Below are 17,993 nucleotides of genomic sequence, written 5' to 3'. Positions count from 1 at the left end.
GGAGAACCATGTGACAATCATGAGAATACTGAGTACTATATATGTTACATTAATAGTAACCATTTGCATTCATCTCGTTTGAAGTAAGTGTTTTTCCTGTCTTGTTGGGTCTAGATTTCCAAGTGAGATTCAACATCTGTCCTATCTCAACTCTAATAGCTTAACTTCTTTATCTTAATCTAAAACAATCTTGTCCCCTAACCAGCTAAACTTGGTTATAAAACTATACTATCTTGTCTTCAATTCCCCTCAGAGACATGAGAAGGAATAAAACTTAAATTCCTGAGTGAACCAGCAGTGTGGGTTAGCAGTTTCAAAAATGTACAAATTGACTTAAGACAGTTTACTGCCTGACCAGTCACCCAATACACTGTATAACGTTGGAGCCTCATCTTCAGCTTTCTGGCCTAATATTTCTGCCAGACTTGTTCCCAGGGCAGGAACTATTGAGAACTTGCTTACCCTGACTTGGCAGAGTGCGGCAGTCAACTCTGCCTGCATCTAAATTGCCCATTTTTAGGCAGATTCTGTTAGTGGCAGAACAAGGACATTTTGCCCAGTGGTTATTTTGCCACCTTTGAAGCCATGACCATAAGGAGGCTCTTTGATACTCATCATCTTCTTTGAGGTCAGCTGGTTGTTGTCAGGAGTTAACTAGAACAAGCAATATTAATGATAGTTTGAGAAGCCGAGGATGTTCATTAAGGTGAGCTGGCCTGAAATACAATCATTCTGCAGCAGCCTCCGTAAGTGCCGGGATGGCAGGTGAGCATCGCTGTGCCCACCTCATTACGTTCTTATTAAGGAAAGGGAAGTAGGAGTAAGCTAGTGGTTAGAAAAGTGTAGAAAAGCACTGATCAAGAGGAACTGAGAAAAAGAGTCATATTTCAGGAGAGAAACATCTCTTTGACAGGAAGAGTGAATGTGCATTCTGTGAACTAACTGTGTTAGTGTTAAGTCACGTCTTTCACTTGAAAATGACTTTATTGGCCTTTTAGGTAGTCACTGGCTTATTGCTGTAAGAGACACCATGACCACAGCAACTGTTTATAAAAATAAGCATTTAACTGGGCCTTGCTAACAGCTTCAGAGGCTTCTTGGTTCATTGTCATAGCAGGGAGCATGGCAACACACAAGCAGGAATAGTGCTGGAGAGGTAGGTGAGAGTTCTACATTTGCATCCACAGGCAGCCGGCAAAGAGGTTGACTTGGGCTTCTGGCCTTGAACTCACAGCAATCCACCTGCCTCTGCCTCCCGAGTGCTGGGATTACAGGCATGTTCCACCACACTCTGCTCTTTTTTTTTTTTTTTTTTTTTAGTGACAAAGCTACTTTTATTTTTTATTTTGCAGCTGGATTCACTGTTATATGTACAAAAGATCTGAGGTACAAAACTGAAGCCATCTTTGAACAAGAAATCTCTAGAGGGAGAAAAATATAACCTTGTAGCCTGTGACAGTGATTGAAATGGGACATGATTTGTGGCCATAGCAAACAGTAGCATAGATTGTTGATTGATCACAACTAGGTGATTTCTAATAGTATGATTAACTTTGCTGAGTATTTGTATTACATATGCATAACCCTTTGGTCTGGCTATTGGCCTCAGGGAACCAGAGGAACAAAACAGGCTACAATAGCTATACTTTATAGATACCCAGCAGAGATCTCAACAACGCTGCTCTGTAGCATACAGTTATATCATACATATATATATATATCAATACAATTCAGTCTACATTATAGAAGAGTTATGCTGTTTGCAGCCAGTGTAGACCAGGTCTCCAAAGGCAAGGGGAAGATTGTCCCTGACCTCCCAAAGCACCCTCCCTTCCTCTTCTCCCCCTCTTCCTCCCTCCTCTTCCTCCTTTTTTTATCTACTATTGATCCACACCCAAGGCTTCACACATCCTAGGGCAAAACCCCATTCATTTCCAAATTTGAAATGGAACTTGCTAGGTTTGCAGACTGCCCTCAAACTTGCAGTCCTCCTGCCTCAGTCTCTTGAGTGCTGGTTACTGCACTGGTATGATAAGAGTGGTGTATTTTTGGATGTCTGGCAATGCAGTGGGTTTGGTTATAGCTGCATCAACATGAACACAGGAGGAAATATAACGTCCGGAAGTGTTACAAGACCACACTTCTTAGTCCTTCTCAAGTGATGCCACTCCCTGATGAGTAAGCATACACACATGTGAGCCTATGGGGTCATTCTTATTCAAACCAACACAGGTTATAAGCCTTAGCCTTTAACTTCTGAGCCATCTATCTGGCTCTAAAAGAAAACAATAACAACAACGAAAGACTTTCTGAGGGTAGGAGTGCAGAAGCAGGCCCGGCATTACCAGTACACCTGCCCTTCAAGATGACATCCTGCCCAAGGAATGAAAACCATATAGTTCAGAAGCATCACGTACATCATTAAAACTTAGGAGATAAGAGATGATGAGCAGCATGGAACCTAGCATAACGGGCATAGCCCATGTGAAGATACAGACCCCAGACTTGCCCTCCGCCTTGGCCTAAAAAGAAACCATTTGGTGAAAGTTGACCTGTTCCTTCTCTGTATGTCCACTCCAAGGGCACGCTGTCAGACAAAAACAGTGCCAGGGTAAGTACAGGAAAATATTTAAATCAATAAACAGAGGACAGCTGACATGAAAGCAATTATAATATCAGAGCTAAAATTTCATCTAAGGGCCAAAATCTGGCTGCAAATGAAATGCAAGGGGAGAAGAAAGAGAAGCAGTTATTGCTACTGCTCAAGGGATCAGAGAACTTGGAGACAGAAAACAACAACAACAACAACAACAACAACAAAAACTACAAAACACCTGCAAGACAAGTCAAGTGAGAAGGGAAGCATCTAGAAGATGCTACCAAAGTATGAGAGTGTGCTAAATCCAAAAGCAAAGATAGGTGACTATGAAAAGCTTTATTTGAGAAGGACAGTATGTTTGCCATCACAGAAACTTGTCAGGAGGTCTTGTGAACAAGAAGTTTCATAGAGACGTTTGAGCTGGGTTTTGAGGGACTTTGCTCTGTTAAGGAGTTAAGACTGTGTTATCCATTCCGCTGAGTACAGTTGTAGCTGTGTCGAGTCTACGAGACAAGCTATGTGTGCTTCAGAGGATCAAGCTGGAGGAAAGACCCTTTGGAGCCCAGAAGATGCTGAGAATCCCAGATGTCTCACCCTGAACTTTCTACATTGTTGAACTTAGATTTTGTTTTGATTTTAATATAAATGTGCCTGGTTATTCCCTCTGGGAATAAGAAAGCATTTCACTTGTGTTTTGATTTTAAAGAAAAACACAGTTAAGAGGCTTTCAGAGAGACTTGGATAGTTGAGAGAAACTTTGAGACGATGGATATTCTAAAAAATTGAACTTTTAAAGTGTTTGTCATTTTAAAGACTGTGGGAATTTCTTCCATTTTCCATGTTTTATGATGTGATGGTGATATGATACATGTGAGATCTTGGGGATAAAGAAGAAAGGGGCGGTTATGGTTTAGTAACAATGCACTGGTGTGTCAGGATGACAAGGAGTCAATTATGATGGTTAGAATTTTCATCATCTTAACAAAACCCAGAGTTTATCTGGGTAGAGGAACATCAACTGAGAAGACTCTGGTTGATTGTAGGGAACTCTGTAATACATTTTCTTGATTAACGATTGATGTGCATGAACCCAGACCATGGTAAGGTGCTGCTCCCTCTGGGCTTGTGTTCTTGGGGTGCATAAGAAAGTATGTGGGAACAAACCACAAAGAGTAAGCCACTAAGTAGCATTTCTCCATGGCTGCTGCTTCAGTTCCCTGTCTCCAGGTTCATGTCTTGAGTTTCTGTCCTGATTTTCCTCAGTGACAAACTGTAAGCTGTAAGAGGAAATAAACCCTTTCCTTCTCAAGTTGCCTTTGGTCATGGCTATTTTTATCATAACAGTAGAAGATACATATGTTAAATAGACTTAATTGTGCAACATGCAAGAGGAAATTTGAAGTTATTGTTACTTATGGTATATTGGTGCAATTTTTAAACTAGAGGGTATTGTCTTTAGTTATTCCAGTTCATTACTAAGACAAATGCAGGGATAGCTCCATAGACATGCTTTCTAGTTTTGGACTACCATTAATAGTCCTTGGCCCTCTTCAGTTATTTTCAGCCATGAGTTAAACTTAATGTGGTCTTGTGTATTCTTTCTCATAATCTTAAGAATGTGGAAAAGGTTAGCACCGATCCAATTTAGCAAAAGAGATGGCTAAAACCACCCATGTGCATTTACTGGTATGAGTCACTGGAGTGGCTCACTAAGCCACAGAGGTGCTCCAAAACAGGTGTCCACAGAATAAGTAATATGCTGGCCACGAGTGTGCTGCTCTCAGATTCCCAGCTGTAGGACACGCCAAGTGCCAGTTGGTCTCAGCTAGAATGTCATGGAGCCCTTGGCACCAAGGCAGTTCTCCCCAAGGGCTTCTCTGAGCCGGTGACTGAATCTGACAAGGACTGAAAGGCAGTCTGAGGCACTCTTAGAAGAAAGGGGATGCCGATGATGGTAATTTTGGCTCAAGGACTCCACAGTGGCCTCGAAGAAACTTCCAGAGATGTGCATACAAGGTCAGCCTTTGATTTCTTCTTTCTTGTGCACCTCAGTGGAGTGCCCATGCCAGCTTGCCCTGGTTCCCTCTGCACAGCATCTAACAGTCCCTAACACATGTCTAACACATCGGCTCCCATCTTAGCTTCTTCCTCTTGGAGTAGACAGGGGAGCATAAGCACTATTATAATTATAGCTCCACACAGTCTAACATTCAAGCATATTTATTAACATTGTTCTCTAATAGGATCAAGGGGAAAGTTATTAACTTAAGCATATTCATGAAAGACTCACTATTTCATATTTATTTCTCTAGTAGATACATACTAACTTTTATTCACATTATCTCACAGTCTGACCCAAAGGGCAAGTACTGATGCTTCGTTGAAAACAATGAGCCTGGACTTCCTTGCTTCTTTTGACAGGTGACCAGTCCTGAGTTAACTGTTAGAAAAGCTTTTATACTCTTCTTTGGTAGATTTGTGAAATTTGCCGGGATTTCACTGTTTTCTCTGCTTGTATAAGAGATGTGTGGAACATCTGTGGTGGAAGCCACTAATATTCTAGTGACAGAAAGTATTTAAAGTGCGTTACAGCTGCAGAGGTAGTGATGCTTACATTTCTTCCCATAGTAAGAGACAAGGGTAGTCTTACATCTGCAAACTCCATCACCTCTAGGTCATATATAAGGTTTAGTATTATATTGAAGACTTCACCTCTCTGTGATTCAGAAGAATAAGTTAGTCTTAGAGTAACAATGGATGTTTCTCAAACTTTGAAATATCAGGTCCACTAGGCACTTCACAGTAGACAAATGATCTTTTTTTCTTTTTCTTTTTTTCTTTTATTTTTCTTTATTTTTTTTAGACAAATTTTATCACAAGACCATTATGAAGGCTATAACTTCATATGCATTTTTACGTACGATGTCATGCAGGCTGAAGATACTGAGAGTCCAGAGGGGTTACAGCATGGGAATTGAATCTCAGTGATGGTCAACATCCCCACAAGAAGGATGGAGGAAACAGCTTAGGGATAGACTGTTTACCTAACCATGTTCAAGCCTCTTGGTTCTATCTCAGCAGCACAAAACCAAGATTCTCTGAAGAAAAAAAAAAATCCTAATGCAGAGAATGAGTAAGTTAACATCCCTGTGCATATAAAACCCAGCACCATTATTGCTTATTTGTTCTAAAAATATAAACAGTTATTGATTTCTCTCCCCAAATTCCTTATGATAGTAGAGCCAATCCTTCTTATGGTCTCTCATTATACTGAGAGTTCTGATCTTGGGTGTCTTTAAGGTCAACGGAAGCCAAAGAGAAGTCACTGTGGCCAGTAGATGAAGGGTGGGCATGGTGAGAAAGCCTAGAATAATGGAGCTTGAGTTACCTAGTGCTCTCCTCTTTTGTCCAGATGTGCTCCAATCAGTAAGACTAAAACTTTCATTGCTGAGGAAAGTTCATCAGTTAAAAAAAAACCAATCTTCCTCACATGAACTTAGTTCAAAATTCCACTTAGCCATCAGAGCATTGATAAGGACCTAGAGATTAGTATATTAAGGTATAGAGTTGTGTCTCCATTCATTACCCCTGGGGGAACACATAGCAACCACTAAAACGAACCTAATTTACTCTCCTATCAAGCAGCAATTTGGGAATGGAGAGGGTGAACATTTTACTGCGTAATATGATTTCATTTTGAAGTTTCACCATTGAAATTCAAAGGTTGTATGTTTCCTCTAGGTCTATGATTTGGTCAGCTATAAATTGCTGTGGCAAGGCACCTGAGATGGTACACTTGAAAAAAGGAAGGGATCTCTTTGGGCTTAAAGTTTCAGATATTTTTACTGCTGCTTTTGGCTGGAGTAGAACATCATATCAGGGGATATGCAGTGTAGCCTTCTTGTTCTCATGGTATCTGGAAAAAAGAGGGGAAGGAACCGGACTTCAAATACCTCTTTCAAAGCTACATCCCTAATCACCACATTTCTGTAAGGTCCTGCCTTTGAAATATTCAACCATCTCTCAGTGTCTCAAGCCCAAACCTTTAATACAGGAGTAGGGTTTTTTGGGAGGAGAGGAAGGGGCATTTATACTTCAAATCATGACAGTAAATGAGTCCTATGAATGGTTACATCAGACATCTGTGATCAAGACTTTTATCTGATGGGGGCTGGAGGAATGGCTCAGGAGTTAAGAATTCTTGCTACTCTCAAGGACTCAGCACTCAGCACTCACGCTGAGTGACTCATAATTAAATATAACTTCAGAGTATCTGCTGTTCTTTTTTGGCACCCTTGGGCACCTGCATACACACACACACACACACACACACACACACACACACACACACACACACACACACACATTCACAGACATATACAAAATGCACATAGGTTAAAAAAAAATAGCAGGGGGGAAAAGATTTACATCTGGGAAAGTAGCTACTTAGGATGGCATTCCACAGTATATGTTGGGTGTTTCTTCAACACACTTCATATAATTTTCCTTTCCTTTGTTTTGAGTTAATTGCATGGTTGGCTGCATCGTTCTTTGTGAGACTGTTTCAATCTTACCTTCAGTGCATTCCATGGACCATATTACATAAAACAGCAAGTGTACCCATTTATGGGCCCCCACCCGGAAATCCACCCTCCCAACATCATCTCCAGTATTTACCTTCATAATAACTCACACATCACACCCAATATGATTTTTTTTAGTGTTAAAATTAGAACATCCCAGCAAGAGGGCCGGTGTCTCAATTCATTTTTCCTAAACTATAGATAGCTTAGTCACAGGAGAAGGGAGTCTCAGTTGAGGAATCGCTTGCACCAGAGTGGCCTTTATTATCATTTGATGCAAAGGCCCCAGCCCCCTGTGGGAGGTACCATTTATTTCCTGGGGAGGTAGATGATCTAGGTTTGTAAAAGAAGGTCAGCTAAGCATATGCCAGTGGGAGAGCCTGCAAGCAAAGTTCCTCCGTGGTTTCTGCTTCAAGTTCTTGCTTGAGTTTTTGTACTGACTTCCCTCAATGGTGGAGTACGGCCAAGAAGTGTAAGGCAAATAAACCCGTTCCTACCCAAGCTGCTTTGGATCAGAGTGTTTTATGACCGCAACAGAAAGGAAACTAGAATGACAAGGCATTTGCTTCATTAACTTACATTTCTGTACCCTAGAACATTTGTGGGATATGTACATAAATATCTATGAATTACTTGCTAGACTAAAACAGGACACTCAAATGTTGGGGTGTCTACTGTACAAAACCCCAAATTTGTGATGATTCTATGAATGTTTATGAAACATATTTATGGATGATTTAAAAAAATTAGTTTCAGCTGGGCGTGGTGGTGCATGCCTTTAATCCTAGCACTTGAGAGGCAGAGGCAGGCGGATCACTGTGAGTTCGAGGCCAGCCTGGTCTACAAAGTGAGTCCAGGACAGCCAGGGATACACAGAGAAACCCTGTCTCAAAAAACCAAAAAAAAAAAAAAAAAAAAAAAAAAAGTATTTTAAAAAAAGAAAAGAAAAAAATTATTTTTAAATGAATATGGATGTTTTGCTTGCATGTATATCTATGTACCATGTGTGGGTATGATCCCTGCAGAGGCTTGAAGAGATTCCCTTAGAACTAAAGAAACAGACGGCTGTGCCTGGATTCGAACTTTGGTCTTCTGGAAGAGTAGCAAGTGCCCCTCACTTCTGAGACATCCCTCTACAATCCCATAAAGTAGTTTTGATTTAACATGGGGAAGCAATTACCCATACGGTTTCATTTAGTTTTTCACAGAAGTTGAAAGTCAAATGAAGCCAAGCTCTAATCAGCTGAATTTCTTGTCACATAGGTTGTAAACTCAGTTGAGTCATTTGGGTGCTGAAGAAAATGTTTTCTGATACTGTTATCAGATATATTATCAGAAGAGCTGGCGCCATTACAGTTTCATTTTGGTTTACCAAACATTTCTACCAAACAGTCCTTGCCTAGGGTACCTCTTAAGTACCTTATATTCATTTTTTAAGTTTTTTTGTTTTGTTTTGTTTTGTTTTTATGTTTTTGGAGTCAGGGATTCTCTGTTGTCCTGGACTTGCTTTGTGGACCAGGCTGGCCTTGAACTCACAGTGATCCACCTGCCTCTGCCTCCCAAGTGCTGGGATTAAAGGTGTGAGCCACCACTGCCCGGCATACTAATTTTTTTTAAATTGGTTTTAGTACTTAAGAGAAATGCAGATTGGAACTACTGTCTTGAGCAGCAAAAGCTCCCTGTCTGTGAAAGCCTTGGGTACTCAGGAACTGTAATGTACAGACAGTGGCAAAAAGAACCAAGACAAAACAAAACCAAAAAGCCAAGCCGACTGAGAAAGGGGTAGGACTCTCCTCACACCAACTAGCCCCCTGTAAGAGTAAAAGTTGTTGAAGTTAGCAGATGAATAGAATTGAGTATCTTAACATCCTATTTGGTTCTTCATGAAGTGTTTCGTACACCAGGGCCTTGGGAAAAGAGCAGTGGTTAACAAGCTAATACTAATGCCTTTTTGATTCAAAGAATGTCACAAGTCTGCTAGACAGGAAGGTTAATCACAAGACCTGGCAAGAACAGCAACAGTTTCCTTCCTTCCTTCTTTCTTTCTTTCTTCCTTCTTTCTTTCTTCCTTCCTTCTTTCAAGAGGAGGTGATGTGTGTTTGAACCTTGGCAGACAGAGTGGCTAGACCTACAGTCTTAGAGGACTTGTGACTACTTAGCCTGGCACATCAGATGAACCCCAATACTTGCTGGCCTTGTCAGCTGGTCGTCTTACTCAATGCAATGCCTCTGAAGGATATTTTATTTGAATTTATTACAAAATTTACCAAGTAGTACATGGCATGGTAAAAAAAAAAATTAAATAGTACAGAGGAACTTGAAATGAAAACATGGTTTCCCACCCTACCTTCCTTCTCTAGTACCATTTCCTAGATACTTTAAAAAATTTTTTATTTCCTAGGTACAAAATGGTATCTAATTTTGGATCTTCTGGTGGATAACTTCTTACCTTTAAATAACATGTTTTAACAATAATCTCTTGACTTATTAACTTTAGATAGTCTTTAATAATTCAACATTACAAAAGATAAGAATTTAATGTACACCATCTCCACCTTTCCTCTGTCTGCCCTTCTCCAAATGTTTGATAGATGGCACTTTTAATTCTTTTGAGATTATAATGTTTAGCATCCATCAGGACACTAACAATGTAGCTATGTTCCATTAAATGAAGACAGTATCTTTTCAATCCCACTCTGAATAGTCAAGTAACCCCACCCTTCCTTCTACTTCTATTTCCCAACTAATTCAGCCTATGCTTTCTTGTGCCTGAGCTGGTCATATCACTTTCCACTTCTGTTCTGGGTGAAACATTAAGTCTTTCTGGCTTTGTTGATAGGCTGACCAGGACACTGAAGATCTATAAGTGGCATCTACATTATTTTGGCTACTAAAATACTTCTTACCGAGCCAACTGGAAGACAAATATATTTTTCCCTACATTCCCACTGTCATGACGCCTGTACTAATAGAAAGGAAACATACCTACCACCAATGGCCAGCCAAGCTCTCCTCAGGCTTCATGAGTCTTCAGAATCCTATCCCATTCTATTTTCCTTCATGGTTGAGCCTACATTTCTTGATATATTGTTTAATCTTTGTGAGTAAAGACTGTATGTCTTCCAGATCTCTAACTGTCCCAGTTACTCAATGCTGTTCTGGCACATTCTTCACAGAGCCCAAGGTAGTTCTGTCTTTTGAAATGGGTCTATTAGATAACTACCACTGTAGACAGAGACATCCCGGGTGAGGTCCACTGGTCTCCAGATCTTCTTTTTCCTTCTCACTTTTAGATTTCCATAAATATATGTGTATATGTTTATATGGATGTACATATCATATATGTATGTATATATATATGCACACACATATACATGTATGCACATACACATTATATATTTTTAAGGGAAAACTTCTTTAATAAGGGTACAAGGGAGGGAGGGTTTTTAAAAACTCACCTGCCAAAAGATGTTTTTATTTTTACGTTACTCTCGATGGTCTGTAGTATATGGAATTCTAAGAACAAAAGCTTTAAAAAGTGAGCCATTTGTCCCTTCCCAGATAGCATTCAGCGTTGCTGCTGAAGTTGCTAGACTCTTCTCATCCAGATATGGCTCAGCTGTTTTCCCTTCCCAGGGCACTTTGAATATGTTCCCTCTAGCCCTACTGTTTCCATTTTTCTTAGGGCTGTGCCTAGATGTTGGGGCCCCTCACCCTAGTGTTCCTTAATTCTTTCTTATTCTTTCATTCTCTTGTACTATCTCTGTTCCTGTCTTCTGGGAACAAATAATGGTTAAACAGGAATTGTCTATTTCTTTCTCCTTCTTTCCTATAGTTTATTTCATTTTGGTGACTATCTGGGGAAGATTGATACTATCTTGTTTTCCAGCTAATCTATTAAATATTTTTGGCAGTGTTATTTTGCTTTAAAAACGTTCAAAATTTCTCTTAGTATATTATCTTATAAATGTACCTCAAATGTCTCTGTAGAGATAGAATCGTAAAGATTTTTTTCCTGTATAAATTGTGTTTCCTTTAGTTTAAGAATATTTTTTAGCCTTTTTTTTTTAATGTCTAAGTCGTATTTTTTTTTTATGCTTCTCCCTTGGTGACATCCATATACAGAAACTTCTATCAGAGAATCTATATTAAGAAACTGTGTTAACTATTTTCTTTTTAAAGGACTCCTGCTTCTCCTACAAATCTCTGCTGTAAGTAGAAATCCCTGGGTATGTGAATAGGGGTCTCAACTCTGAGAAGAAAATTAACTAACAGGCTAAGGGGCCACTTTATTTCCATGGAAAGAATATCATTTTGGAGCACTAATTCTTACCTCTCTCCTCAGGTGCTTTATTTGATTTCTTTATTCAAACAACAGTAACAATGACAGATTCACTAGTACCAATGGTAGGTTTTCTGTGTTCTATGTACAAGGGTTGGGGCCCGAGTAGGATAGGGATCAATTTACAACTGGTACAATACTTAGTAGCTAGAATTTTCTAGTGCTCCAGTCTCTTTGGGGTTACAATAGTCAGATGAGTGTATTCTGTCTGAAGTGTACCTTCATGTGTCTCGTTCATTATTAAGCTCCATTTACTTTCTCTCTTCCAGACATTTGTTGAGATCTTCTCCAGCCAAATGCATTTAGTTGCCGCTGCTGAGAGGTCTCAGTTTTCTTTTGCATTCCTTGGCTTCGGTTTCAGTGGGGCCTGGGAAGGGAGGGAAGGCAAACTTCCATGTTTAGTCCATCATCTCAAAGTCAAAGCACCGCAGGAGACTTTTGACAGGGAAACAACAGAGATAATTTTATTGAAAAGATCCCAGATTTTACTGCTGAAAGTAGATTAAAAAGATGGCTGTGGGAATAGAAAAAAAAAAAAGATCTAATTTTCTTTCGGAGAACGTGAAGTATGTGGGACTTTGGGAAATATGGTACTTCACTAAAATAGCTCATTGTTCAAAATCCAATGAGCCAAAAAATGTTTTCCTGTTACCCAGGGGAGAATGACACACAATCAGAATAATGAGAACCTGAAAGAGTTGCCTGATGCTCATGGTTCACTCCCATTTCTGCTGGGAAGCACTTGAGGGACCTGATTTAAGTCCTTCCTCTCCACTGCTGTTCAGGGGAAACAGAAGCATCTTTTTGTCTTGCTAACAGGTAAGGCTCTGGCAAGCAGGAGTGTAAACTTCTTGTGTTGCTGATTTGTTTCTTTATTTGGTTATTCAAAGCACCATAGTTATGAATATCTACTCTGCAATCATAATGTTTGGCTTCAAAATTATAGATTCACCACTTATTAGCAGTGGCGTCTTACTTACATAGTTTACTTAATCTCCATAAAACTCAGTTCTCTTATTCCTACAATAAAAGTGACAATAAATTCTATTCATAATATTGGGAGGATGAAATGACATGACATATATATGGGGATTAGTACAATGCCTGGCACATACTCAATACTCATAATTGATAATAATTCTTTTAAATATTGAACGGTTGTGTTCAAAATGCCTATATGATATACATGAATTAAATCTAGGTTTGAGAAACTGTATGATAAAGATACACACACACACACACACACACACACACACACACACACACATACACACACATCTGATAGTCTCTTCACTCACCCACTTACAAGCTATGTACATAAAACAGATTAAAGTAAATAAGTAAAAAGATGTCAGAAAACTGGTTGTGCACAATATCAATCCTAGAGATAATGCTCATTAAAACCATGAAAGAAACTTTGAATAAAACAGGGAAAACTGGCCAGGCATGCTGGCGCACGCCTTTAATCTCAGCACTCAGGAGGCAGAGGCAGGCAGATCGCTGTGAGTTTGAGGCCAGCCTGGTCTACAAAGCAAGTCCAGGACAGCCAAGGTTACACAGAGAGACCCTGTATTGAAAAACAAAAACAAAACCAAGAACAAACAAAAAATAACAGGGAAAACCAAGAGATCTTTGAATGTGTAGTAATCAAATGAAAATTGGGCTAGCTCTGTGGAATTATCTTTTCCAACGTGAAGTTTTCTGTGTGTATGTGTGTGTTTATGTGTGTGTATGTGTGTGTGTGTAATCACCAACCCTTGTCATCAATTGTGTCTTGAATCTGTCACTGAGGAAATATAAACACCTAAACACCATTACAAAGTTAGATGTCTATGGTTTCCTAAGACTACACACTATCTTAGGATTGCTCTGGTTTTTGTCAAGAACTCTGCTCTAGATTTTATGAAAGAAAGGAATTTGAGCTGAAAGAACTGGGTAAAGAGGCCAAATATAAATAGCTGTAAGTGACAAAAGTGACATTGTGAAAGTGGGTGTGGCTGTGCATACTTATAACAGCAGCGCTTGGGAGGCTGAGGATGGCAGATCACTGTTTTTGAAGTCAGCTAGCCCTGCCTATATAGAGAGGCCCTGTCTCAAACAACCATCAAAAACTCCATTGTGAGTTTAGAATCCCTTCCTTTAGATTCATAAACCAAAGGACCACAATGATTTTAGAGGTTGGTATGTGTAGTATAGGGTAGGGTAGGGTAGATAACAATTATTTCTTTCAAATCAAGTTTAGTGTAGTTGCTTGTGTGACACAGAACACCTATGGCAGTCAGAGGACGATATGCACAAGTTGGGTATCTTCTTCCACTGTGAGTGCTGAGGGTTGAACTCAGGTCTTGAGTCTTGGCAGCAAGTGTTTTACCCACTGAGTCCTTTGTCTGACCTGGGAGACGGCTTCAAATGCGGCAAACAAGCCCCCGGGTAAAAGGTCCTCATTTAGGCCACAGACAGAATTCTGCCTAAAAATGGGCAAGCTTGGATGCAGGCAGAGTCGACGGCCAAACTCTGCCAAGACAGGGTAAACAAGTCCTCAATAGTTCCTGCCTCACAAATATGTCTGTCAGATATATACTGGGCCAGATAGCTGAAGATGATGCTCCAACGTTATGGAGAGTTTTGGATGACTGTTCAGGCTGCAAATTGTCTCTGTCATTTTTTTTTTTTTCATTTTGGAAGCTGCTAATCCGTACTTCCTGTTTACTCAGGTAATCAATTTTATTCCTTCTCAAGTCTCTGATGGGGTTGAAGACCAGATAGCTTAGTTTTACAAATACGCTTAGTTGTCTAGGGGTTAAGATGTTTTTAGGTCTAGATAGATGTTTTAAGTTGGTAGAGAGAAGATATTATAGATGTTGATTTACGTTCAGAATTTTAGATTCACCAAGATAGGAAAGATGTTTTCTCCAAGGTTGCCAAATACAAATAGGCAAAACACTATGAATGTAATATTTATTTAATTCCTGATTGTTTTGTGGTTCTTCTTGCTATATGTAGCTTATTGTATATATGTGTAATAATATAAATGTATATGTAAAAAAAGAAAAAAGAGAAGGGTTTTCAAAAAACTGTAGCCATGGTGTAATGAAACAGACTGTTGTTAGTTTTGGGGCAAGGTGGGTCTTTTCAGGGAATGCTTCCAATGGAACAACAGTGTAAGTTAAGGATTATTTTAAAGTCTAGAGTGTGTCCTTTCAAAAAGAATTAAAATGAAGAACAATGATTAATACTTTAATTAAAGAAAACAGTTATGTACTGCATATGTCAAAAAAATTAAAAATGATTGTGAATGTGCTTGGTCTGAAGAAATGACAGATGTGGGAGGAGACAGATGTGCTTTACCTAATTCAGGTATTAAAAATGTATTCATACACTGGACATCGTGTGGTTTTTCATTAATATTTGCAGGTTTTATATTTTCATGTATCACTTAAAAACTATAAGTTTATGACTGCATCTGTTAATAGCACCAAAAAGTGAAGTCTAGCTTCAGAATGCTGTTGGGTTACTTAGATAACAACAACGGCAAGTGACCACTTCTAGAGGCATTGCAAAACTCAGTTCTCCCAATAATCATACGAAATAGATCCCAATATCCAGAATGAGATCATAGAGCCACGGAGGAGTCAAGGACCTTGCCAGTAACATACAAATGGTCGATGAAAGACCTAGAATTTGGGCACGAGGAGTCTATTAAGAGAAAGGCTGATGTTAACTTCTGAGCTGTGGGAGGGAGTGGGCCAGCATAAGACGGAACAACCCTTTGGTTGGCATGTACCATATAACTCACAAGCTTCTTTTAAACCATCAGCCAGACTCTCCATGACCATCCCTTGAGGCAGAGATGTCTGTATCTATCCCGAAGATGAGGAGGCCAAGGGAAGGACTGCCCTGTATCAGGATGGACCAATGGCTAGATAGAAGGCCACTCTCCCAGCACTGGGTCAATACAGGGTCAGGAGAGTGCCTGGCACCTGAGAAGCAGAGGGGTCAGGCTAAGAATTTCTGGCTTCACTTTACGTTCTGTTCTTAAGCTGCTTCCTAAACACAGAAGTTGGTAATAAGACACGGGAGCAACGAGTTAAGAGGACAAAGCCAGAACTTTAGAAGACAGAGGTAGAGGAATAAGGCCCCACCTCTGCCTACCTCCCCAAACCTCTCTACCTGACACCTCGATGGGCACTTCTTACATCTGGGTGAGGAGGTACAATTTCATTATATTTTCCTTCCATTCAGGCAGAGAGGCTAGGCTGGTGGCTACTTCCTTCTGGACAGGCCAGGCCCAGGCCTCAAAGAACGGAGCCAGATTCTTCTGTACTTGCTGAGAAAACAACTTGACCCACAGATTCATTTTGTCGACATTGTCTGTGGGCACATTGGTCTGGTTTCTGTACTCAGTGAAGAGACGAATAAATGGCTCCCAACCGAAGGCCTCTTGGAGCTAGAAAGGGAAAGTTGCAAGCAAGTGAGACATCCAATCTATACAAAGAAGGTCCTGCGCACACAAGTGAACCTCATGAGTTCCACTGCTAACCTTTAGCTTTGCACCCATCACTGGCCATTCTGTTTACTGGCTTCTTGCCCTACTCCCATTTACTAATCTTAAGAAAACGTTGAGGCCAGCACAGTGCTGGGAAGCCCCTCAGCGAGTGACAGTCATAGAAACAGCTCCAATGGTCAGTGTTTCCCACCACTGTCACCGCTAATCTCCTCATGAGAGCCTGAAAAGTGATTAGAACAAAGGGATTTAAAAGTGGCTGGCTAACATAACTAATGACCCCATTTCTAGGAAAACAGACTGTTTCTATTATTTAACTTAAATTGCCATTATATTTTCTTGAGAGTGGAATCAGTGACCATCCTATTTGTAGTACATTTGATGCAAATGTTTAGCCACAGAGTTGAGCTCCAAGAAGTAAATAAGTCTCTCCCTGTGGGGGGGAAAAGTGGCTCGTGTGGAACAGTCCTCATTGTCTTTTGTAGCTACTAGGTTCAATTTCAATAACTTGGAATCCCCCACAATCCTCACTAACCCTCACACTCATTCACAAAGCCACGAAAAATGGCTCTAGAAATAGAAGGTACCAATTTTGGTGCTACGGAAAGGAGCCCACGCTATCCAGAGACATGTGGAGTAACTTTGATGAGACTATTGAAAAGAGCCCACGCTAGCTAGGGTCATGGGGCTATGAAGTTAAGTGGCCACATGGCATACCAGAACCAGTAATGTCTTTACTTTGTGGATGAAAGTAGCAGTGAGCATGGACAGAGATGGACTTGAACAGGTGAAAGAATCAGAATGGAACATTCCTGGCTTGAATTCAACATGATGTCACTCCCCGGAGTGATCCAGGGACTGAGCCAGGCACCGGGCCTGAAAACTGGGGCACTGAATGACCATTCAAAGGCAAGGTGAACCTCCAGAACCAAGGCAGAGAGGAATCCAGGATCGCCTACATATGGTGGAATCTGTGGCAAAGCCAAGCCACAGCAAAGAGACAGTATAGTCATTTAAGGGAAAACTGGACCACAGCCCACTATGGAATGTGTGAGGAGAATGACCTTATTAAGTAGAAGAGGTTGGCTTCAGTCATTGGTATGCCTGGCTTTAAAGCCACAGAGAGCACAGTGTATTTATAGTACCCTAGGTACTCCAACCAGAGTTGAGATTTTTCAATGCTATGCTCTCTTGTGCCTCTCAATAAGGGTACAATGGACATTATTAAGCCAGTGCAGGACTGCACACTTTGTAGGCTTGTACAAAATATTATACCAAGAGGCATTATTACACGCTGCTATCCCCAGATGCCCTCAGGTTCTCCCACAGCTGAATGTGGGAGGCAGATGGAGTGGGTGGTCTCCAGGCTCACTAGCTTTTCATTTAATCATGTGGGCTTTGGTGGTCCCATTTGTCCCACCCTCCCCTCCAATCTTTCCCAGTACCTGTAAGTATGTTTCCAGTGCAGTCCAGGCAGTCCAGTTTTTCACATGAGGTCCCTTGCTCAGGTAGATTCGGACTCTCTTCTCCCGAACAGGGGGCCACAGGGCAATATTGGCACGGCATCGAGGTATGCCCAGGACGGTTTCATGCACATAAACACACCACAGGTTGCAGGTGGCTTCCGTGGTGTGTGGTGGGAACTCCCACTCCTGCTTCTGCTGGTTGCGGCCCAGCTCATGCACTGGGCCCCACAGCCCCTTGGCCCTGATGAGCCTCTCGTTGATGAGCTCCTGCACAGACTCCAGGTGACACATGATGGGGTACCCTGCATGCATCCAGCCTGGGGATGCAGAAGGAAGAAGGTAGTCAGCATCCCGCCCCCACCATCTATCTCAACATTAAATTTGTCTCTGGAATGTTTCTTTTCCAGAACACCCAGGAGCCCTCGGCTCCTAGCACGCCTACTGTTCCAAGTCAGGGTATTCGTGCCCAGACACTCTCAGACTTCCTTTCTGCTCATAC

The 17,993-nt window shown here is 40.8% G+C and overlaps 1 protein-coding gene across 4 annotated transcripts in view; it reads right to left on the bottom strand.

The window, feature by feature from the left end:
• Window positions 1–17,993, bottom strand: part of LOC311600923 (TRPM8 channel-associated factor 1) — a 72,715-nt gene that overhangs the window by 21,600 nt on the left and 33,122 nt on the right. For 2 of the 4 annotated variants that reach the window (XM_084788084.1, XM_084788081.1), the window contains exons 7-9: window positions 17,474–17,811; window positions 15,721–15,971; window positions 9,418–11,891 (exon numbers count right to left, since the gene is read on the bottom strand). In XM_084788084.1, the coding sequence (XP_084644210.1) occupies window positions 11,882–11,891; window positions 15,721–15,971; window positions 17,474–17,811 (599 nt within the window). In that variant the 3' untranslated portion in view covers window positions 9,418–11,881. Of the gene's footprint in view, window positions 11,892–15,676; window positions 15,972–17,473; window positions 17,812–17,993 lie in introns of those variants that run through there. The other 2 variants (XM_084788083.1, XM_084788082.1) reach the window with 2 other exon arrangements.

The sequence above is a fragment of the Acomys minous genome (assembly GCF_964271855.1).
Source record: "Acomys minous genome assembly, chromosome: 6".
NCBI lineage: Eukaryota > Metazoa > Chordata > Mammalia > Rodentia > Muridae > Acomys > Acomys minous.
The sequence above is the reverse complement of the archived record's forward strand: the minus strand, read 5'-3'. Positions and strand labels throughout refer to the sequence as shown.